The sequence below is a fragment of the Leptonotus elevatus genome, chromosome 18 (assembly GCF_054856555.1).
Source record: "Leptonotus elevatus isolate MCC_2025b chromosome 18, RoL_Lele_1.0, whole genome shotgun sequence".
NCBI lineage: Eukaryota > Metazoa > Chordata > Actinopteri > Syngnathiformes > Syngnathidae > Leptonotus > Leptonotus elevatus.
In genome coordinates, this window is record NC_141256.1 from 4,248,597 (window position 1) to 4,274,333 (window position 25,737).

General features: G+C 37.2%; 1 protein-coding gene across 1 annotated transcript; it reads right to left on the bottom strand.

Moving 5' to 3' along the window:
* Positions 1-4,531: 4,531 nt before the first annotated feature.
* Positions 4,532-25,404, bottom strand: LOC147158320 (uncharacterized). The gene is made up of 29 exons (XM_086061230.1): positions 25,303-25,404; positions 25,024-25,130; positions 24,524-24,575; positions 24,218-24,403; positions 23,967-24,125; positions 22,440-22,472; positions 21,644-21,787; positions 21,359-21,532; positions 21,210-21,242; positions 20,098-20,250; positions 19,823-19,990; positions 19,278-19,316; positions 18,462-18,602; positions 18,220-18,381; positions 18,081-18,107; positions 17,006-17,035; positions 16,829-16,917; positions 16,676-16,737; positions 15,580-15,704; positions 15,258-15,473; positions 14,115-14,315; positions 12,514-12,648; positions 12,233-12,417; positions 11,345-11,521; positions 9,887-11,260; positions 7,788-7,829; positions 7,245-7,307; positions 7,094-7,154; positions 4,532-5,009 (listed from the first exon to the last, which is right to left on the bottom strand). The coding sequence occupies exons 2-28, from the start codon at positions 25,123-25,125 to the stop codon at positions 7,134-7,136; spliced, it is 4,293 nt and encodes a 1,430-aa protein (XP_085917356.1). The 5' UTR covers positions 25,126-25,130; positions 25,303-25,404; the 3' UTR covers positions 4,532-5,009; positions 7,094-7,133.
* Positions 25,405-25,737: the final 333 nt, after the last annotated feature.

Consider the following 25,737-nt stretch of genomic DNA (forward strand, 5'->3'; position numbering starts at 1 on the left):
ACAGACACTCACACATACACTAACCAAGCTTTAGTTAAAATTAGGGATGTAACTATCCAAACATCACGATACAATAATTATCACGATATTGTGAGGAGGTTGGCAATATAAAAAAATATATATTGTAAAAAAAAAGAGAGCTCTAACTAAAAAACAATATCATGTACATAACAATGCATATAAACAAGCTACAATCGCTAATAACATTTAATATTGAGGCATTACTTACTTATGCACACACACATTGAGTTCCTCCACATATTGACTCGCTTCACAAGCATATTACTTATCCCTTCTTCTGACAACTAGCGTGGATTTTAAACATAGAAGGGCCAAAACATGCCTTATGAAATTTTAACTTCACAAAAAAATAAATAGCCACCAGAGGGTGACCACAAATGGAAATCAACCTGACTTTTATAAGATGAGCTGTTTTTAATATTGTGACATGACGATTACAATATTGTGTCAGTTTTAATATCGCAATATCACGATACAGTGTTCCATCATTTTTCGTGGGTGTTACGGTCCAAAAACTACCCGCGATAATGGAAATCCGCGTTAATTTTATTTTTTTCGCTAATTATATATATATTTTTGTTTATTATATACGTTTTTTCATTTTGGTATGATTTTTAATTTATTAAGAATGCTTTTTCATTCATCATATATGTTCTTTTTTATTTACAGTAATTTTTTTCCATTAAAAGTACTTTTTTTATTTACTTATTATACAAAACAGTATATATTTTTGCATTAATTATAAATGTTTTTTGTTCATACTATATTCTTTTCATTTATTATATATATTTTAAGCCAAACACCTCACCACACACTTTATACATGTATTTATCTTGATAGGCATTTTCTCACATACTGTATCTCTTATTTAAACCCAGTAGGCCTACACACTCTCAGTGTTCAAACCTTTGTAGATTAGAAAATAATAATAATAACAATAAAATAGAATTAAACTAATATCCAAAACATTTATTTGAGAAACTTAAATATAACGGCGATCGCTCAATTTTTTTCTGGCCAGTATGTTATCCTAAAAAATAAAAATAGTAATTAAAAAGAATCACACACACACAACAACAACAAAACAGCGGTTAGAAATGACACTCTTAATTTTAATGACGATGATACGAGGCTGAGAAATCCATTTTGTCCGGGAGGTTTGAGAGCGCATTGCCGGTCTGGCGGTCTCGGTACGACAAGCTGGTCGGCATTCGATCCGCAGCGCAAACGCAGCCAGTGTAATATGAACAAGGTGGAAATGGAAATAAATTGGCGGAGCAGGTCCGGAATGCACATGCATGCGGTGTAATCTAGGGTTGAGCCATGGGGCGGTGGCGGACGCACGAGCGTTCCAGGGCATGAAATTAGGAAACTGTCGGGCCTCTATCTCCAGGTCACGAAGGCGAAGGGCAAGGTCGGAACGCAACGGGCCATACATTGTTGGAAAGGTCTCGTCGAGACGAATCCGAGGATGTTCCCGTATGTCCCCGGTAAGACGTAGGGCAGGGGAGATACGGCCGGCCAAAGACCTCCAGGACACCAAGGATTTTCAAAAAGTTACCCTGCTGGCGGTGGTTCCCATCCCGGGTAAAAATCCATCGTTTGTCGGCCCTTTATCTCTTAATTTTAATGATGAAGATACGAGGCAGGACACATAAACCCATTTTGACCGTGACCGCACCGCCGCGGTGCCCCCGAAACTCCACTCGAGTGTTGTGTGTAAAAAACAGAAAGGCTGCAAAAGATGAACCCGCGAGAAACGAGGGAACACTGTATTGGCGTTATCGTTAAATCCCTAGTTAAAGTTGAAGTTGAAGTTGAAGTTTGAAGATAATTGCTGAAAACGTGCCAAAACTGACGACTATAGAGTACCAGTTACTACCTCGTGGAGATATAATATAGGATCAAACTATTTTTCACTATTCCGCCATTAGCTGTGGCTATGTACTGTACTAGTCAATACCAGAAACAATCACAGTGCAATGTTAAGAAGCATCATTACCTGATAGTACATGTAGAAAGACCCCATCAGATACACTAACATGGTGGATAACATTGTGTTCCTAATGGAAAAATATCACCCATCAATAAACAATATATTACAATATAAGAAGTAGCCTTATATTAATAAGTATATTTCAGGAAGTACTTTTCATCTCTGTCCCATCGTTGAAGCTACACTGAGCACTGCATACAATCACAAATCAACTTGAATTCTGGTACATTTAAGTTGAATGTTTAATGATTAGAATAAACAAAACAACAATAACAAAATGCTCTTTTAACCATTTGTAAATATACCCTTTAATTACATTTAATCATTTTACTGACTTGTAATAAACACAGTCCTCCTTCAGTGATGTATTGGTGGGATTCCTCAACGACCGTATTTTTATCCTATGCACCCCAAAAGGCACTCCGAGTTTAATGCCAGTCTGGTATAATAATTAAACAAAACAGTGGCACTTAATTTGTTTTCATGCTTCTTGGAACAGTTCTTCATTCACTCCTCTCCACAGCTGTGATACCACAAAATTTGAATTGAGCAGGACATACTCACCTCATTGTTTGTCATCTAAGAACATGGTTGCATATTTTTCTCATAAATTTGACACTATTTTTATGACAGACATGAATACTTATGTGCATTACATCAAATTTCTAAACACACTGTAGCATGCAAACAAAAACTGTACAGGACCACTGAATAATTACCGGTATACAAAGGCCACATAGGGATAAGCCTACTGGGCACAAAAATGAATGACTATAGATAATGCCATGTGTTGGTAAACTGGAAATATGTGAGTGTCCTGTTTATGAAGTAGTTTCTCAAGAATTAGATGATTACATTTGAGATCATACTATTGGTTAAAAAAAATTGTCATTTAAAATCAATAAAATAATATTTAACAGCATTACAATTGACCCTTTTCCCTCAAAATCAAGGAAGTGTAGCACCATTTATACTTAAGTCAAGAGGCTTAAATTAAATCATAACATCCTCTATTAACTGCTATTAAGTCATGTGTGAGGAATCCATTGTTAACTCCTTTGTGCATTACATTGCACGGATAATTATCACTGTAGACTAATTATTGCTGTACAGGGCCTCATTTATTTTCCTGGCTGTAGAGATATTAATGAGCTATTTACAGGCAAACTTGCTTTCCTACAGATTTACAACACAGTACTGTCATTACAGATGCAAATGACTGGTTTAATAAACATTCAAGCTAAAAGTTACATGAATGGCATCCATAAAAATGTTTTTAATTGAGAGACAGTTCTCACCTTTCAGCTGCAAGTGGTGAAGAGAAACATAGCTCTGGATGCCCTGTGCATCCAAATTTGATACAAATTCAAGAAAGGGGAGGGGGAGGGGCTGTGTACTCTCTAATCTACTACCTTTGTACTGAAGCACCATTAAAAATTTGCATGTTTTGTTTGACAGAAAGGTTGGCACATTTTGACAAGGGATTCAAAATAGTTTTTATTGCTGAAAATGGCTCAATGAGTCAAGTTTCCCATTAAGTTTAGAAATATTGTCCATGCAACCAGAGATGGCTTTTGTCAAGCTGATATTTCACACATACAAAAGATTTACTTGGATGTTTAGTTGAACACTAGACTTATTTGTATTGTCAACTTTCCATTATTAGACCTTTAAAGTTTACTTTTGGGTTAAGAAAAATAAAATATCTCTCATGAAAATTCAGTGTCAAAATACGTCCAGTGTTTGTTTTCCCACCATCTATCAAATGCCGCAGGAAAATAAATTAAGTCATTTGCTCATCAAGTGTTACTATCAACTTATTTAACCAGAAAAGGACAAGAAAAATGAGTCAGACATGTTTCTCAACATTTTAATCACTCAATCATAAACATTAACACCAGAAAATGTTCAACACTCAACACACACACCTACAACCCCCCCCCCCCCCCCCCCCACCCACCCCCACCCCCACACAGGTTAATAGTTTGTACTGGCACTTCTGCGTTTTGTGTGGAAAAAAAATGTGGAATAGACTAAAGTTGGGCATTGTAGATTTCTGCCTGATAGCGATGAAATACATACATGTTTACGTGGCGGCCATGTTGGGATAGGGCAATGCATTGACATTGAAATTCAGTCGATATCGTGCTCATTTCTCACTCGATTTTAATGAGGTTTACGTTTTATGTCAGTGCTAAAAATGCAGATTTGTTTATTTATTTATTCTTACATGAGCAATGTTATTCCCAGTTCCTTGTCATAATTGTAGGACGCTGTGCGCAACTATATGCTGCACAATGTGCCAGCATCCTTTGTTTTTAGTTTTTTTGCCATCCACACACGGAATGCGTTGACGTCTTTGCACCTCTTAGCTTAGCGTCGCCATTGGCGCGCAGCTCAAAAGGGACGTGTCTTATGTACCTCCTAGGTTCATATCTGTGTGGGGGGGGGGGGGGGGGAGGCTACATTCCAATCTTGCTAGCAGTTGACTACATACTCTGCCTTTAATGATAGCTTACATATAATAAGCTTAAACATTTAACAACGGGAAAAAACGCTCTGCAGTATAGTTCCATTAACAAACAGAAAGTTAAAATACGAAAGATACAGAGAGAAGACACATAAAATATCTCCAATACATTATGTATGTACAAGTGTATCACACTTACTTAATTATACAACGTATGTATGAATCTAGTTCCTTAAATATATTCAGGACTAGAACATTGGTTAATATTTGCAAATATATACGGCCATAGCTAGATAGCTTACAAATGTTCCCCCTAGGGGCTGTGACAAATATAATTCAGTGTTCAAGTAATATTAAAGTACTTTAGCAACAGAAATGTGACATCTTATCTATCCTTCAGCATTCAAAGAGTATTTGGAACCATTTGTTGCTGGGTAAGCCAGAGCAGAGATGTGTGCGGTGGTCATCAAAATCAGGCAGCGTGAGATGATGAATTGACATCAGATGACGAGTTGTTGCCATCTGAGAAAAAAAAACACATCAACAAAATACTCAATCTATGACCAAGAAAAACTGAAAGCCAACCAGTCCATGTTGTAGCTGGGAAAGGCTTCAGGCTCCCTGTGGCACTGAACATGTTCAAGCAGTACAGAAAAAAGATTGATGGGTTGTACTGTGATAGCTTTCAACTAAATTGGAACAAGAGAGAGCAACTTTATAGAAACAATAACAGCACCCCAAGGACCCATGGAGAAACATGGGTCCAAGTGATGTGGGCAAACTAGAAATAGTGAAATGCTAGAGAGAATAAGGGTTCATCTCATTCCTCTAATTGCACGTTCCTAGGTCCTCGATCCTTTGTTTACATCCTACCACCTACCACCAGAAATTCCAAGGAGAAGGACGAGGAGGAAAGAGATTACCAAAAGAGCGAGGAGAGAGCTGGTTAAAATGTTTTGGTGTATTGAGACGATTGCTCCTCGATGTCGTTATTTGATGGAGATATGTTCCTTGTGTGTTACTTTGAATGCAAGAAACTGAAGAACTATCAAAACGTTTTTCATTTTCTTTAGCCTATATGACCAAATGCTTTGCGAAATAGCAGCTAACAAACCTTAGAAACATTATTACGTTCAGCGTAGTTATAATGAGCCAGTGTAATCAAGTCTGTTATCGGTGCTCCAAAAACAGTAGAACACACGCTCAGCCAAATATGTATATTCAAACTAAAGTAATCAAGAAACGACACAAACAGGCATTATAACTATTTAATTTGAAGTCCTGCATTGTTTGCAGTCCAGCTAGTACACGCCCGTTTCAACAAGTCATTCAACACAATACGACCATATTGGTCGTTTTACCATGCACGAAAATATGACCAAATAGAGCATATTACACGACAGGTACGTCACAAGACGAACAAGACGTTGGTATGTTCTGCGCATACTCCTTGATGTCAATTCATCGTCACTTTTGGGAATTTGCTGTCACTTTTAGGAAGGGATATTAATGGTTGGAGTTAGTATTAGGGGTTCAGTGAGGTTGTACATGTTACGTCTTCACATGGGACACTAATGGAAGAGGTTGAGGTTGTTGAGATTACAAAACATGTTGTCAGCAATAAACCCATTACTGGCCCGTTAGCTCAGTGAGATAGACGCTCGTCTTCCAACCACATGGCCCGGGTTCGAGTCCCAGTAACTCTCGTGATGGTTCAGTTTACTATTTTCTTTTGCTATTTACATGGCCTAGGGGGTCGATAAACTAGAAAACGTAACACTTGGTCGTATTTTGATGCATGTTAAAACCACCAATATCGTATTGTGGTCGTATTGTGTTGGAGCACTGTCTTGCCCGTTTTCATATGTTGCCATAGGGGAGCTACAAGACTTCCGCAGAGGTTACATTAATGTCCCTTAATTTAATCTAGCCGGTGGAAGCTCCTCGATGCTCGGCTCCTGCATCTCATTGTACGTTTAAGACAGTTGAGATGCTCCTTAATATGGCGGCATGAGAACAACTTCTGGGTCGCTTTGAATGTTTTGAGGAGTGGGGAGCTAGGAACGATGCAATTAAGAGACATGAGATGATGACATTACCGAATGAACAATACTGAGCTCTTTAGAAAAAAAAAGTCTCTTGTATCATGGTTGAGGTGGCTGGGAAGGAAAGTCAATGGAAACCAATGGGTAAGTGGACAAATATAAATGGATGATTGATGGTCCCTTGAAATGATGTGTGAAATATAACATTTATACAAGTCATAAATGATTCAGAAAGTTTGATGCATATTGTTGTCTTTTTCATGAATGAAATATGATGACATCCACCACACGCGCCTCATTCAAATTCACTAAAATTGCTTTACACCACCTGCACCTCAACTTAGACCTGCTTCCAGCAGGTGTAAAGTTTAGTCTACTTTCAGCCACCAGATTCTCAGGCGCGCAGGTAGCGTGTAAAAGAAAACACCCTTAGTCTGCCAGAATACCCAAAATGGTGCAGCGCGGTCTGCCAAATTCCCAAAATGCTAAATGAGGCTTGAATGGATCATAGATATAGATCATAAGGAGTACATTGCACAATTTTCAAAATACACTATATACCTTTTTCTCCAAAGTTCTTAAAAATCTGCCATCCACTTGATTAAGTTCCAGTAGTCGTGTTCTAAAAGAATGAGCAGAACCACACATCAATACATGACTGGCAAAAGGATATGTGAGTTGCTACCAAAATTTTCACAAACTGTGTTATTACCTTGGTCCCATTTGCAGTAGCTTGAGACAGCCTGAGAAATGGCCTTAGGATTTCAGTTCGCACCTGAAAATGTTAGTGTACAAAAATTAGCTATATGCAGGTAGGTAGATGAGTTTAGCAGGATTTTTTTTTTACTTTTAATAAAATACTGCCATTGAGTATAACCAATAGTTTAGTGAAGATTAACTGCACAAAGCTATCTTAAAAAAAACTGCAAAATTGTGGGACTGATAAGATATGATCTTTGCACAAATGCTAAAAAAAATAAAATACAAATCACAAGCGATTTTGTTTTTGTCACTGTGACTGCGTTTTAACTGCATAATTAGAGCACAAACAGTCATCGATTCAGTCATTTAAAATACAATGTGGATTCTGATCACTTTCCTCAGACCAAGCACATACAAAAATAGCACTTGGCAATCATGTTATGGGATCATCTGGAAGTTGATTCAGGCTGTGTCTAGTCACACAACATACTTTAAGTGCTGTACATATATCAATTGAGATTTTTTTTCTTCATTTTGGCATTAAGGCACATACCTTTTTGACCAAGAGAGTTCCAAAAACCAATACAAAGAAACCCTATGCAACGACAGAGACAAAGGCAAAAGATTTATAAAATTAAAATGAGAGTTTCACATGTTAGATGAGTTTGGTACCCCATAAAACATTCTCAAGCTCATGTGTGTATATTGACTCATGGTTTCAGGCAATTCTGAATGACCAACTTTGAAGGGGCACTATAGTGGTATTTATTTATTTTATTTTTTTAACTCTTGGATTGTTTTGCACAATATGATTAATGCAATTGAAAATTATAAAGAGGTTCATTTGGATTGCCAGGGTGACGCCTTACATGCATACAGTAAAAAACTGAACACTGACTGCTCTATATTGATGTCTAGTGCAAGTCCGGCGTAAAGCACGGCCTAACTGTGTGCATGGGCGGGATTTCTTTATTCTGGAATTTTTGCAGACACGCACAGTTAGATACCGAGGGTGTGTGTGAAGACAGCCGATTGTCATAATGGGCTTTAAATTGGGCGTGCGAGAGGTGCACGGTCTTTGACATGGTGGAAGCTGAAAATGATTTGCTAGAGTCCATGCAGAACATCAAAGCGCACAATGTATGCAAGCAGACCTCTAGTTGGCCCAGGTGATCATAGTTTACTGCTGTTAACTTGGCACGGCGCTCAGCAATGCCCAACTGATTACCAATATCAGAATGGTGTATAGAGGACTTTTATTATAATGGCATAGTACTTCATTTATATAGAGCTTTTCCACCTTACAAGGCCATCAAAGTGCTTTACCTTTTGACTACTCATCCACCTACTGATGGCGCAGCATCAGGAGCAACTGGGGGTTCAGTATCTTGTTTGAGGCTACTTCGATGCGGTCTCAATGGCCTGGGATCGAACTGACAACCTCAGTGTTTGCGAAACGACTCTACCACTGAGCCACGCTGCCCCAAGGTGAAAATCTTGGTGACCCAGAAGGGGCTCAGAGCAGAGACTCTTTTCTATATTGAGAGGAGCCACTTCTGGCTGCAACATTTTGGATTACGATGCCTCCTTTCCCAGCAGGAGGAGGCCCCAGGCACAAACCAGGAAATGCTGAAGAGACTATTATCTCCTTTGTTGTCTGATTCACTTAAAAATCGCTTTATCAACCGGTAACGGACTTGTAATCATGGTTAGCAAAAAATAAAAATAAAAATCCAACTGTGGACGTGGCGGGGAATTTTAGATTCTAGCCAATCAATAACGAAGCTGTTTCGTTATTGATTGGGGGTTTATGCATGCGCAGTATCAAGAAAACCCAGTACCGTTGGGCTACTCGTTCGCCGCAGAATCCCCTCTAATACCTTTAAAATATGTGTTTGTAAAACAGATAATGTTGGGGACCGCTGTGTTTAGTCTTTTCAAACTAAGATATTATTTTTGCAAAAACTGTGACAGAGCAGTGTAGGTGAACTAACTAATGAAAAGTGGACCCAGTGAGACACACACCAGATTTTACATGTAGGCATTTACAGTCTTACTGGATGGGTGTAAATACAGAAATGCACGATTGCAAAGGATAAAAATCTTATACAAAAAATTTAAACAAAGTGAGGTTAAACATTGCAACAATTTAACTGTTGCATGGGCTTATTCAAATGCATTTGGTCTTCTTAATATTTCTACTAATACTAATACAAAACTTTACCGTAATCTGGATGCATGAGAATTAAAAGAGAAATCAAAGGTAGGCATTTAAAAAAAAATGCTGGTCCGTCATTGGACATTTGTCTGGGCAGACTTCCATCATCTTCACTCCGTTATTATTTTAAGCCGAACCAAACTGTAATTATTAGTCCAGCAGTCCATTGGTTCATTTTAACCATGCTTCTGTTGTCACTCTGTCACCACGATTTTAGGAACGACAGAGGTGGACATCACTCGTAAGCATAATGGTCGTCCGCCAGCAATGGACTGACGATTACACTGACAAACGAAAAAACCCTTCCGTCAGTGCTTAGTCCATCTTTTTTTTTTATAGGATCTCGTCATTCGGCAGAAAAACAGGCGTCTGTCAGTAATGACGGGAATGCCCACCTCTGATTAAAATAAAGTCAAACTGTATCAGAAACTCACCTGCAGAGAATTAAAGAAGGCAAAGGCAATGTGGATTCCGATATTAGTTGGGTTGATTAGGGTTCCCACTCCAAGACTCCAAGTTATTCCAAAAAACGGTGTCAAGATGGCCAAGGTCTTGGCAATTGTGGCTAAAGTATTCTCATTGTCTTGTGCAAGGGTTCCCCACGCTCGACTTAGCAGCAGTTTAACCAGCAACACAATTAGAATTATAATGTTTATAAAAAGAATAAGAAGTGCCGGTATCACAAATGCCAGCAACGCTCTGGACTGAGTCCAATTGAGCCAGCAGATTACATTTTCTTGAATATAAGTATCGTTCGGTGCAGTGACAGCTATAGTAATGCTTGCGATAATCAGTGGCACCCCATAGCCGATAGAGAATCCAATAGCAAGCATAGGTCCTTTAGGCAGGCTTCTAATGGTAACGTTGACTATGTTATAGAATAGGAACATGGCAAAATTCAACATCCAGAAAAAAAGGGCTAAGTAGAAGAAATGGATGAAAAAGGTAGCAGCAGTGCATGAACCTGGATTCTTTTGATCATTTTCCGAGATACTTGCGCCAATAATGAACCAAATGTTTGCAATCAATAGAGACAGTGCAATGTTAATAATGGTAATGTTGCGCAAGTGTTGGTAATCGTCCTTTCTAACTCTGTTCCATATAAACGCCTCTATCAAGAGGCACAGAACTAAGGATGCCATGGAAATGCCGACGCCAATGAAGGTTATGAAACTCAAAAGCTCACTATCTGGAAAAAAAGGTGACATGAGGATTGAAAATGAGGTCAAGTGGTCACACTGACATGTGACTGTTTCATCCTCTCTGACAACAAGTTCACAGCCTTCATCATCCCATCCTCCAAGACCGCCAAAAAGGGAAAAGTTCCAGAACACACACTGTGGGTTTCCCAGACTACCATTGACTATGTCAAATGTGAAAGTGACATTGTCGATGATGGTGTCAGACTGAACAAGTACGACTCTCCCATTGATGACCCTGCCCGAAGAGTTGTTCTCATCTCTTGGAGGAAGTATATTATTCATACTTTCAAAGGTTATCACAGTGAGGTTTGTTGCTCCATCAGCCTCCTGTATTTCTATCTCCACTGTAGAATTAACGTCCCCGTTGAAATTGTTGATGAATGTAGTTTTGTTCAAGAGAATCAAAGGCGTTTCAATGCCAAAGGATGCATTGACAAGCCTACGTGTTATACCCTCCAGAGCAAACAACAATAATGAACTGAAACTCTCATTTCTGGGAGTGATGGTTCTTGGGTCTATAGACTCTGTGACAGCTTCAAGGTTAAGAATATTCCATGATTCTATTGCCGAATCTGTGGTAAGGACACCTGTAGTTAAAAGGACATCCTAAAGTAAAAGGGGAAAAAATTAGAAAGTTACTACTTGTTTAAACATCGTTTGTGTGAGATGACACAAAAAGAACGCACATACCTCCATAGACACCTGACTTAACGTGAAAACAGTTATTGTTACAAAGTTGGCCACATTGTTGAAAATTCTAATGATGGCCTCAATGTTGTTAGACGATTGAGTCACTTCGACAGTCAGATCGATAGTGGCATTGCTGAGATCATCGAGGAACTCTGGCAAAGTCATTTCAGTCAAAAACTGAAATTTCAGAAGAACAACAGGTGCTATAATCAATACGTGACTCAAGATTTTCTATACAGAACCGTGAAATAATCCATTTATCTCATTCACTCCCAGTCATTTTCTCTGAAGCAACCCCCTTCGCTTCTGGCCTTTACTGGATTTTGCCTGATTTTGCAAGGCCCACAGAATATTCTGTTCTATTGCTATAAAAACATGGAACCTAAAAGAAAGATTAGAGTCTCTTCTTTCATCAGGAAAAAAAAGTATATTTGTATCTGTTTCTGTTCTGTTTTGCAGCAATAAGCATTAGAATATAGTTAAGCTTCATCATTATTCACAAACCTGTTGGAAACAATGTGAAAAAGAGCTTGTTGCAACATGGCCCTGGCTCATCTCTTATACTCTGCTGCCACCTGCTAGCTATTTTGTAATAACTATCATTGCTTTAAGCAACCTCTTCATGTCAGAAGCTGTATCAAAGCCTTCTGTAAGCTCTAGTATACAAAAACATATAAATACGTTTTTGGGAGTGCAGAACAAAGTATTAAAAAACTTATTTATACATTTTTGGGTTTGAATATGTTAATGTTGACAGGTTTCCAGTCCTTACACTGTACTAAAATCATTGTAGAAAATTTGTGATTTCACTGCCTTCATGCAAACCCAGAAATCCCTTTTAAGGACATAGATCTGATTGGTTCTCTTATAACAAGGTAATCAACTCACCTGAGATTGAATGAGTAGTTGCGCAATCCTCTGGATGGTGCAGTTGTCATCTCGATTTTCCCATTCGCCACTTGCCCTGCAAATGGCAGTTCTCTCTCCCTCATCATTTATTTCACAAGAAGCTCTTCCCACTTCATTTAAAAATCCATTTCCAAATTCTGGATCACCAACACATGTGAATTCACCTGGAAAGACAATTCAGGTTCACCTAGGTGATGGAACAACCAAAAGGTTTAACAGTATAGTATAAAATGTGTTGTCATTTCTGGCTCAATACTTACCATCATTGATCAACCGCAATGTTGTGTTGCTTCTGAATTGAGAAAATTCCATCTCTTGACAAGTGATGATTATTTCTTCGTTATCACAGTCTTCCTGTGTGATTGTTATCAGTTGCTGGATGCTGTTTCCGCTTTCTAAATATGTACAGACAAAACCAACACTGTGAAAGTTATACAGTAATTGTTAACATCAATTTAAGTAAAAATAATAATAATTTTGGAAAGCAAATGTTTTCTATTGTGTGGAAATTTGGGGAAACGCATATAGAACAAATACCGATCCTGTTTTCAAACTGCAAAAAAAAAGAATTATAAATCAATCAAAATATGCAGAACCACCCTCATTCTCTATTTATTAAATCAAATACAATGAAATTTTACGACTTAGTTGAATTTAAAATAGCACAAATAATGTATAAAGTACACAACAATCTATTCTGCCACAGGACTCGGAAGCTGTTGGAAATTAGAGAGAGTCCTTAAAACATAAGGGGTACAAGTGTCTACAAAAAAATTAAAACAATAAAAAATATTAAGCAAAGGTGTGTTTCTGTAAAAAGTGTTAATTTGTGGAATGTTTTGGAACTGATCTGAAAAGATCACTTGCTGAATTTAAATAATTGTTTTAAAAGGCCAAAAATTACTTACTTAAAATTATCTTCAGTTAGGGCTTAATCCACTAAGAATGCGCCCCTAACAGCGCCAGAAATTGCTCCGCATCTGCACCCGCAGCTTGCTCCCTGTTAACGTCCTATTCGCTAAGGATATTACTCTAATTATATACCAGCGCACACCCACAAAGTTTCACAGTAAGGAGAAAATTTGTGCCTGATTTACCACAAATGGCAATTGATTTGCGGCAAGAACAGGGCAGTTTAATAACAGTTGCGAGAAAAATTTAACTATCACAAAGTGGGCTTAAAGATCGAGGAGGTGCAAAAGTGTTTTCCTCATTTAGCGCCATTAAGCTGTGAAGAGGACGACGACGTCAATCGTTCATTCATTTAATGTTCTTAAAATACAAAATATGGGTGCAATCATTCTTTATATTTTCACAGGTTGACATGGGCATACAATATGCATCTGTCATGTGAAAACGATCGCAGGGGGACGGGCACTGCCTTCTCTGTGCCACAACCACTGCTGCTATGAGGCACAGGTTCGAGGAAGTTTACACCAGCCTTCCACAAACGTTGTTTGCGTCACTCAAATTCGGTGTGGCTATTAGCGCTGGCGTTAGTGAATTAGATGCTGTTTTTATCAATGAGTCTCAATTGAATAGAGGAAGGCAATTTCTCCGCCAAATTTATGCAAATTACCTTATTTACGTACGCAAAAACCACCGGCGCAACGGGGCGCAATTTGGTTGGCTGCGCAGTTAGCACTGAATTTCCCCATCTGCGCGTGCTTAGTGGATTACACGCTCCCTGATTGCTCCATTTATAGCAGTAAGTGGCGCGCAAAAGCTACGCAAACCTTTAGTGGATTTGGCCCTTGGAGTTTTATGCTGAAATATGTTCCTTTTCCTAGGTTAGAACCAAAAAATAAAAGAGAATTTCACAAATGCAAAATATTGTTTTGTATTATATTTTCTGTTTTACCTGAATTTACGACACCTCTAAACACCACCTGGTAGGGCCTCTGGACAAAGCACTGCACTGACACTGGCTGCCCAACCTCACACAAGATTGTGTTTTGGCGGGGTACTACCTGGATTGTGGGCGTTACCAAAATAACGACTCTTTCATTAATGTTCTGCCGGAAACTTGAATCCCCATCAAACAGCTGACATTCATAGAGTCCTGAAATGAAATTGTTTTGTGAATCAAAGACTCCACCGCTAACTCTTCCAGCAAGTGTAATGTAATGTAATGTAATGTACGAAAAACAGTTTGATTTTGTTTGGCAGCAAATACTTGAGGACCTGTAATTAGCCCAATACTATTAGTATTATTGAGTTAAATCAATGTATTAGATATGCTATTTATTCACCATTTCTGTCAATGAATTATTGTCTTCTTATTTTCTCTTCTTTTTTTTGGTCTTTTGAATTGTTGGGAGTTTTTTCTCTCTTCCATAAAGACTGTATGCAGAAAGTTGCACCAGGAATATATTGTGTTTGTGTGTATATGTGTGAGTATGTAGAATAGTTACGATATGTGTATATGTGTATATATTTTTTGTGTGTTGTGATGAATTATATTTGCTTTGTTTACGTAGATCTTGGTTTAGCTTGTTTGTCAGATTTTTTGGGGGGGTTATTTTTGTGTTTTTTGGTTATGTTTGTGATATTTGTTTTTGTGTTGTGATGAATTGTATTTCTCTTGTCTTTGGTTAAGTCTTTTTGCTGTTTTTTGTTTTGTTTTTATGAAAAAAAGAGAAAATTTATTCAAATAGGAATGTACCAATGTTTAAATTATGTACAGTAGGTGTCTCTTTTATATTTTTCATTTAATTGGCGCTGGGAAGTATTTGATAGGAGATGCCTTTGGAAAGTTATGTTTATATTTTTGTTCATTAATCTGTACCTTCTTTTCTTCCTTTGTGTTTTTAAAATAATAAAAACTATTAAAAAAAGACAATAAAGACAAAATTATTTTAAATAACATCAGGTGTTTAAATATTGTTGCTTTTTCTTAAATGATGCCAGCAGATTACAAATATGTATTACTAGACTCATACGTGTACAGTACATTTTACATGTTAATTTTAAAAGTGCATAATAGATTTCAAGTGTTTCTTACCTTCATCAGTGGTAAAGAAATTTGTGATTGTAAGCATTTCCAATCCATTAGCTTGTGAAAACCTGTGTCGATCATCTTCATTTATTATAACACCATCTAGTGTCCACATTGATGAAGTGACAGTAAAATCGGCTCCCTCTGGTGGTGGGCCACATGTAAAATTCACAGTCTCTTGGAAAAATATATCTCTTGGATCAGATGTCAATTCATCAACACCTTTGATAAAAAAAAAAATTGTGTAAGATTTTTCGAGACAATTCATGGTGAGACGATACGACAAGGTCTTTCATTGTGTTCCGATGAGAACATTAAAGTTACTTACTGTCCAACACCACAGGAAAGACATTTTTCAGGTCATTGAATATTCCCACTAGAAGTGCTTCAACCTCTGGTTCTTGAATTGAAGTATTTGCAGTAATTTCAAAGTCAACAATGGTGCTACCAGACCTATATAAAAACATTTAAAAGCAGATTAAACATTATGTGAGAACTTGATAACAGTAACTTTTAAATAAGTCAAATTTTTCTCATATAGAGGGCTAGGAGTGACCAAAATAATAATAATAATGAAATAATTGCATGTGTCATGAAAGATTTATTTTCCAATTTAATTATTTAAATATGTAATATATTTATTTTATTTCCCTCTTAATTTATTCCTCTTTAATTATTTCAATATTTATTAGTCGTATAAGGCCGAATAAGCCCAAAAAAGTTGGATGGATGGATCTAATTATTTCATATTGAATTAAGTCACTCCTGTCCCTGTACCTAATGAAATAATTGTATCTGTCATTCTCTTTCATCAGTAGGCGGGCACTGTTCAGGACTAGCTCTGATCTAGTTGTAAATGCTAAATTACGTCAATCCCATATTTCTCATATCGTCACCCTCTTAAAATTGCCTAAGTCATTTTTTTGCCTCTATCATCTCCTCATGATGCAAATGCTTCAATTTGTGTTTCTTGAAAAATCTGGTGATTAGGCGATTATTTTAAGATATTAGAAAGTGTTTACAATTTTAAGATATCAGATGTGTTTGTTGGCTTGGGTGCAGAGACTGATAGTTTTTGATACATAAAGTTAAAAAAAAAAGTTGTGGTGCGCGATAATGCATATTTTGGTGTCAATCCTATTCCGAGTAAGTGCAGGGCCGGTATCGCCGATACCGACACTTTTGAGAGGGGAGAGGTATTGTGGGAGCGCCTGCTTGGCGCTGAGACACCGCTTGTGTCACAAGTTTGACCAAACTGCAGTGGTACATATAAGGGCAAAACTGAAACTACTGTATCGGTCCCAGCTCGTTAGTATCAATCAAACATTGATACAAACTTGCTGTCAATATTATGAATATTTGGATCAGTCTACCCACCACAAGTGAAAAAATTGAAGAATTTCAGATTAAAGAATTAAATGTACCTGAAGGCTAAAAGATCTGATGACTGTAAACCTGTGATATGGATCCTAGATTGTGTTTCAATCTGTTTGAGACAGTGAGCACAAAGATTCAACAGTTATTTCATCAACAATTACAAGCCCTCTTTGAAAAGTTCATGAGAAATTATAACGTACAGAATTTAAACATATCTGATGAACATTATTATTTTCATCGTTGAATGCGTCATCAAACTCCATATCCAAGGTGAATGACAATGACCTCACTAAAATAAAGAAGCAGATTGTCAATACAAGTTAGTCCAATTACTTTTGTGAGGGGAAAAAAAAAGCAATTGTGTATAACTCATTTACCGTCTATTATCGGGGGCACTGTCGGTGGACCTGTGCATTGTAGAGCAAAATTGAATAAGTAAAAGTTCACAAACATTCCATCATTTGTTCACAAATATAACTCAGGTTCACAAAATTACTTTCAGGAGGACACTCCTGTACAAAAATGTTAGAACGGTGAGGCCAATTCCTTTATTTTTGCTCTCTACTGAAAATGTGGGCTTTGACGAGATCAACAGTGGAGATTTTATTTTGAGGTTCAATCAATACAAAAAGTCCACACACCCTAATACAAATGCCAGGTTGTGATGAAAGTAAAAAATATGTGAGCAAGATCAATCATAGCAGAACTTGTAGTATTAAAAATTTTCTATTAAAAATGTGAAAGTTTTTTTTTTTTTTTGTTGAATCATCAGTGCAGGCAAAATGACATGACTTTGTTGCCGGTAAAGACAATTCATCATCTTTTCACATACTGTGTATTACAATTCCTCACTCATCAAAATGCCATTACATATTCACTGGCATCACAGTACTCGTACTAGCTGTTTGTCAATGGAGGTGGCTATATTTTTACTTTTACCATTTATTATGGCCAACAGGTAACACCGTAAATATTCGTCTACGCTTTCATCTCACTCTGATTGTTGCAAATGTTTCCTTGGGACTCCTTAAATGTTGCTTTTGTGGGTTTTTTATTTTTAAATTGTTTTGTGACCATCTAGAGAATAAGCGCCACATTTAATGGATAGATGTCTTTGATGGTTGCTCTGCACTATATAAATAGTTTTATGTCAAACCCAAATGTCTTCTTCACTCAAGAGCAAGAATAAAGGAACTGTAATTACTGTACTTTTCCTTACAAATTAGTAAAGTAATTTCAGCTAGTTGAAAAAAACAACATGTTCTGTTTGTAGTGGCGTTAAGACCTGAATGGTGTTTTTCGAAAGGAAGTTCTAAAAAATTGTCAAGAATGTGATTCCTATGTGATTTTCAAATGTTGCAGTCTACGTTAATTCAAATTGTATAAGCACCATGTGAATGAAAATGTACTGAGAATTAGTTATAGGTGTTATATATATTACAGATACATTACTTTCTGTTGGACATGCAGCGGCGACGCCTGAGGAGAAAAATTGAAACAAATGTTATAGCCATAGTAGACATATAATAATGTACTTTGTATGAATAAAATTATTCTGATTCTGAAACATCTTGAGAGTCGCTGCACTTACTTGGTACACATAATATGCCGTCTGGAGGAATTCTATTTATGCAGTCACAAGTTTGCATATTGTTACTGTTGCATGCACCAAATGTTTCACAGATCCCACATGGCCATAGATACTGATCCCCGCACTCACACTGCTCTTCATTATTAAAGTTCAAATGACAGACTGAAAATAAATTGACACCACAACAATGACTAATAGAAAATTGTAAAACATAGAGCAACAAAAATGAAACACATTCTCACCTGTGGTCAGAATAAAGTTGGTCAGTATTACTTCAATCGTGATGTCTACTGGTAAAATAGCCACAGCATCTCTTAGTCCTTTAATTATTTCTGTTGGCTCAATGCTTAATGAATTTATGTTGAAAACAGAGTGTACTAAAGCTGTGGAGAAGTACAGAAAAAAATGACAGCAGTTTACATCACATCTATATATAGTATACACTGTCTGCTTCAATAAAACAATCTCTAGTAGATCACTGTGCCCACAACACAAAATCCCTTTTAGATAAATATACTAGAAAAATGACTATAAATGGACACAGTATTACAAATGTCAAGCCAGAGGTAGCTAAGAGATTTTATGGGTCAGACCAAGCAGGGCACAGTGGCAATGTTTGTAAAGAATACTTCATTAGGTAGGAGACTGGATTGGATCAAGTTGTTTATAAGGTGTATACAGTGTCTTTTTCCATTCATTTTTTAAGTGATGGCCAAATCAAGCTTCATGAAGCACTTTTTCTTCTCTACATGGTAGTCTTGGTTTAAAGATGCAGTGGAAATGTAATCAATTTCCAATGTACTAACTTTGATCTTTAAACCAAGAACACGATCATGAGGAGTAAAAAAAAATATTGCAAGTGCTTCATGAAGCTTCATTCTACCATCACTACTTAAAGGGTACTTTCACAGTTCAAGTATCTAAAACATTCAAGTATTGAAAACAGTGCATGCGCTTTACTTTGACTTCAATCACAATCCCTTCAGTTGTTTTTCAAGAATAACTTTCATGTGAAATAATGCAAACATAGTCACACCTCTTATAAAACAGTACAATACCTCTTTCCGTTATTGGTGGTGGTGGACATGGGGAGATAACTGTGGAGTAAAAATGACAACAAAACATAAACGCGAAAGCATTTTTCTCATCAATCTCCAGATATCAACATGGGTGAGCAGAGGGAATTGAGTAGAATAATGGACATACAATGCTTAAAGGTGGGGTCTTAAGTTTTCACTCAGATATGAACACTTCATGAACACTGGATGTATACACATGAAATCCTTCTCAATCAACACCGCTGGGCTTGTGTTAATGTGTGGTGACCGACCCCCACTCCCCCAGCCTGTATTTTGCCATTTTGTTGTGTTTCGCCATAAAAGGGACGTTTCTGGGCAGAAGTCAATGTTTACCCCTCCAGCCAATCACAGAGCGGGGGGCGTGTCGCTGAAGGCAGGTGCAATGTTGATGAGAGAGTGGGGGGTTGGGAGGAGTCCGTTTTGAATTGTTTGTTTACAAACAGAAACGGTCAAAACTTAAGACCCCACCTTTAACTTTTATGAGGCCATTGTTATTTCAACACTTTCATTAAAGACCCACTTACTTGAAACCGGTTCACAGAACTGTCCAAATGGAGGCAATCCATATATGCAGTCACATGTCGGTGTACTTGAAGTGCTACATACATCAAAAGTGTTACAGATGTCACATGACCATCCAAACGAATCTTCACACTGACACAGATGTTCTCCAGTAGAGTTTGGATAGCAGGCTGAAATGATATTGTTGTCACATTGTTTATTAGTAACCTAAAACGTGAAATTTGAAATATCCAGCAACATTTGTCCAGGAGACCAATCAACTGACAGAAATTCTCACCTGTGGTCAAATTCCAGCTTATCAGTGTTAAATCCTCTTCTATCTCAAATGGTAAGGAGCCATTAACCACAGCAGTCCTCAATTGATTAATGATTTCTAATGGCTTAGTGCCGTTTGGTGTAGTGTCCAGAATGAGAAAAATGTCCACTAATGCTGAAGAAGTGCACAGGAGACATAACAAAAGGAATTAATTTACATTAGGGCCATTCATTGCATGTCTTTTTTCATAGACATACGCGGAAATGGCACAGGCAGACAGATTCTGCACAAGCTGTCTCTTTTTAAATAAAACAGCTTGCACATATCCACAAAAATGACTCACTGAATGTCTAACCTGCCTCTACACAGATTGACTCTGCTCGCTGCGCCGGATTTGCTCTGGTCTCAAAAATAGAGACCACAATGTTGAATGGTAAAATGGATATCCGTAGCTTCTCATAGTTAAGTAAGTGATGCAAAGGGCAACCCGGGTGCGAATCAAGCTACAACCGTCACTAGGGAAGCGCAAGTGTATAAAAACTAGTGCAGTCAAAGTTAAAGCGTTAACTGATTAATTAATCACCAAAAATTATCGCATTAATCATAAATTAACGCAGATTAATCTCCACTATCAATTTTGACCATAAATTATCCTTTAGCGTGACAGCGGATGGCTACGTTTAAGGTAGCACAGGTTGTGTTTTAGCAATAAACATAATTACATGCATCAAAGTAAAGCATTTAATAAATGTTTGCGTATCACATTCAAGTAATTAACTGATTAGAAAAAGAGGAGGGTGAGTGTGTGCAGTGGATCAAAATTTTTTGAAGATGTCCTCATAACATTAAATGTCAAAAGAATGAACACATAACTGGTGCTCTTCAAATTTGGCAGGAATTCTTTTGGGATAAAAAAGCCTTATTTTTTTTTTTAAGCAATTAATCGTGATTAATCCAAATTCGAAGATGTGATTAATCTGATTTAAAAAATTTATTGTTTTACAGCTCTAATAAAAATGTGTCCTATTATTTTACTTAACTATATGGTAGTCCCTTCACTTGTTTTCGAAGAACAACTTTTATGTGAAATAACGCAAAAAGTGTCCCACTTATGATCATATACAGTACACTACCTTCTGTTGTTGGTACTTGACATGGGGAGATAACTGTGGAGCAAAAATGAACAAAAACATTTTATAAAAATTGAAAGAATGGAAATAGGTCATGCTTGACTTTTATTAGGCTACTTCTATTTCACTATTTTTATATAAGATCCACTTACCTGAAATTGGTTCACAGAACTGTAAAAATTGAGGAATTCCACGGATGCAGTCACACGATGGTGTACGTTCATTGCTGCATGTATTGAAAGTGTCGCAGATGTCACATGACCATCTAAATGAATCCTCACACTGACACTCATATTCTCCAGTAGTGTTTGCATTTGAATAACAAACTAAAAAGGAATTGATCACAGAACGGTCATTAATAAGCTATTACAAATTTCAGAATTATAAAAGCCAGTAACAATTTTTGAGGAGATGAATGAAAAAAACGAAATTCTTACCTGTGGTCAGATTCCAGTCGAGTCGTCTTAAATCTCTTCTCTGTGATTCTAAGATGGAGGGGGCATTCGCCACAGCAGCCCTCAGCATATCAATGAACTGAAATGGAACTGATGCGTTCACCATGAAGACAATGTCTACTGATGCTGAGAAGGAGCATAGGAGGCAAGACAACAGGAATTAGTTTACATTTGGGCCATTCATTATTTGGAGCCAGAGTTTTCGCTGTAAACTGCTGGCTTAACTCATAGTTATCATGTTTGTATTTTATAATTTTTACTTAATTTTCACCGAAAAACTAACTTTAAACAATTGAGTAAATGTGTATTTAATGTAAGAGTTTCCTATTAAAACCCCTTACCATTCCTAACATTTTTGTCGACAGTACACACAAAGTAAATTTAATAAATACATAATAATGATAATTTAATAATAATAATTAAAAAAAGACAAATAAGGCATGCTGAAAGGAAGACAAATGGCATAGTTAATTTTTTTTACCCATTATTTTTTTGGGGACATTTAACTACTTTTAAGTTGATTGGTGTCTACTTCCCTGCCTTGATAAGCCAAATTCACCAACCTAATTTATATATTGTGTTATATATACAGTCCATTAGTATTTACTACACCAGCCTGAACATAAACGGCACTTTACAACTGTTATACAGTCCTAAGAATATTTCGGACCATAAATGTCTTTCACTGATATTTGAATGTTAGATCTGACATTTTAGTGTGAGTGATCTAAAAGTACCTTTGATAGGAGTAATGTAAAAAAAATAATAATAATAGTACCTGATATGGATGGTGTGGGAGTTGTGATGATACCTGTAAAGCACAAACAATTAACAGTAACATGTAAAGAAATTCTGAGACATTTCAACTCATAAGCATATACAGTGGCCATATAATCCCATGTGGGGGGAAAAAAGTGGTGCACCATCCGGCTCACCACCTTTTGCACCTGCTGCCCTCAGGGAGAAGGTACAGGTCCATACGGGCCAGAACATCAAGACTGGCCAACAGTCTGTATCCACAGGCTGTGAGGCTACTGAACTCTGCTCCTCTTCCCTCTCTGCTCCCCATTATGGACAATAATTACATCCAACAACAACAATAACTTTGAACCGGTTTGCATTGTTGCAGAATGTCACTACTCCCTTTGTCCATTTATCCTGCTTACTCAATGTTTGACGACCATAATATTTGATTAAATCATCCGGTTTTGCACTGATGCACGATGTCATTCTCAAGTATCTGAATATTTCTGCTCTGCACTTTATTAATGACAAGACCTTAAGTGCGCTCAGTCTTTTTTGTACTATGACTTATACTGTGTCGAATGTTTACACTGGGTTATTTTATGGGTATTTATTTTGTGGGACTTTGCACTTTACCATTTCTGCTGTATGGATGCTCCAAACGAAGTTGCGATGTTTCTTTGTGACAATGACAATAAATATTCTGAATCAATTTAGATTGTTTTTTTTTTTATATATAAAACTTTCTTCTGGATCTGAAATCTTGGTGTTTAATCCTTCACTTCATCTTCTTCATGCTTCCTGGTGCCTAGTTCCATTATCCACCCAACACTACTTAGAGATTCAATCGCTAAGTAGTGTTGGGTGGATGTCTTGAAGATTGAATATTAATGGCCAACACAGGTCACCTCTCGGTCCGGCGACTTTAACATTCATATTCCATCCCAATGGGCTCTTTGCACAAATCCACTACTTCCTGAACTCAATATCACTCCTTCATTTCCTGTCTTTCATAATTGGACAAACTGATTAATCCAGGTGTGTCTGGCCATTGTCATCGTGGTTACTGAGGACAGGCACACCTCGATTAATCAGTTTGTCCAATCATGAAAGTCAGGAAATGAAGGAGTGGTACTGAGTTCAGGAAGTAGTGAATTTGTGCAAAGAGCCCATTAAGCAGCTCACGTATCATAAAACATTCTATCACTTGTAGCTCTCCTAACGCCAACAACTACATCTTTTCTGGGGTCTTGACCGCCACTTGTGTCCAGGTTACATACATTTGTCGCGCAAAGCGTCAGTAAGTTCAACACATGCATATTGGTCCCGTCAAAAACAATGAAAACGGATGTTTTCATGAATTTATAAAAACTATAAAAACCGGGCAGGGTGTACATAATAATAATAATAATAATAAATTTAATTTGTAATGCACTTTACATTTCAAAGAAATCTCAAAGTAAGCGGACATGTCCGGGTAAAAGAGAAGGTTTGGTCATCCTAGATTATATGTTAATATATGTTAATATTATTGCAACTGTTTCATATAAGCGACACTTACTTGGTTCACAGAACTGCCTATTTGGAATTCCATTTACGCAGTTGCAGGTTTGTGTGATAGTATTGCTGCATGCACCGTAGGTGTCACAAATGTCAGCTGACCAGAAAAAGTCATCCTCACAATGACACTGATGGCCTCCAGTAGAGTTTTGAAAGCAGGCTGAAAAGAAATTTACATGATACGTTAGCTAACAGATTAACTAAAACACAAAAATAAATGAAAGTGGCAAGTTGGCAACTTTAGACTGTCACCTGTTGTGAAATTTATGCCTGCCAGCAGTAATACGTCCTCTGTGACAATGATTGGTAAGGGGACATTTTCCAGACTATCCCTCAGTTGATTAAAGAACCTGTTTGCTGTAAAGTCTAGAGGGTCAAGTGAGAAGAATATGTCCACTGATCCTGTAGAGCAATTTGCTGCAGAACAGTTTTCTATGGCTAAAGCGGGGGATGAAACAAAACAAAAAACAGTTTCAGTTTCAGGCATTGCTTTAATTAGCAAATTGCTTGACTAAGAATACTGCACCCTAGTGAAGTCCCCATTTAAACACTACTTACCATTCCTTTTTTCTCTGCCATGACTGTGGGTTATTTTTCTATGTCTGAGCTCCTGGAAAGTAGAAAAACATGCTTGAGTCACATAAAATACCAAAATGGAGTTTTGTCAAAATAGTAGCTGTTTTGTTGTCTTCAATAAATGCCCATTTACTTCAGTTTGGTTTACATTGTTTAGAAATGTTTCCATATGTCAGTCTCATCTCTATTTTTTCTGACTCTTGCAATAGCTGAATAATATTGACTATACAGCAGCAAATGGCAACAACGGCAAAAAGAAATAAGAGCTATACATTTTAAGAGCTATTCAAATATATTTGGGAGTTAAATACTTCATCATACTCTTCCACTGTAGTTTAAAATGCATGGCTAATGCTTTTCTACTTGCCTCAAAATAGCTGCAAAGTATTTCACTATTACACATAAATCCACATTCCGAATTTGTCATTAAAGAATAATTTGTAATGTGTTTACAAGTTGTGTGAATTGCTTTAAATTCTTACTTTATGAAACAAGTTCAAAGACTGTGTGTAGTCCTTATTCCAGAAAAAGAGAAAGGCACCCAGAAGGAGAACGATGAATCTGACGGCCTTCAGTAATTCCATCCAGACTGTAGAGAAATTGAATTCATAATTAATTCAAATGCTTCCTCGTAACACAGAAAATCATCCATCCATCCACAGTGCTTAAAAACTAATACAAAATGTGATGTTTCTATATAAATAGATGACTTGACTAAGACAATGTACAAAATAGAAAGGGCAGGGGAAGTTTGTATTTACCTTGTTTTTCTTCTTTTCGATGAAATCACTATTTTTTTCCCGAATGCCTGAAGAAAAATGTGCGTCAGTTGCTCTCCATCCACTTTATGCAGCATGTGTCCGGGTTACTCACCAGTCTGACAGGTTAATTTGCTTCACATAGCATGCAACAATTACAATCATTAAGCATTCATGTAAGACGATTATGTTCCTTCTTTCTTTGTGCTTTGGCTAATGACAAGCATAACTGACTGGAACTCGCCGTTCCACCCTCCTGAGAGTTAATTATAGGCCTGCTGAGCGGAGCAAGCGAAACAAGCAGGCACATATTACTATCCTAGAAAAAGGGAAAAAGGGTTTATTATTTTCCGCAAAAATGCGGCCCGTACCGTAGATCGCACCGGCACAAATGAGGTATCAAACGATGAGGCTCGATCTGACTCGCTGCGGCATTAT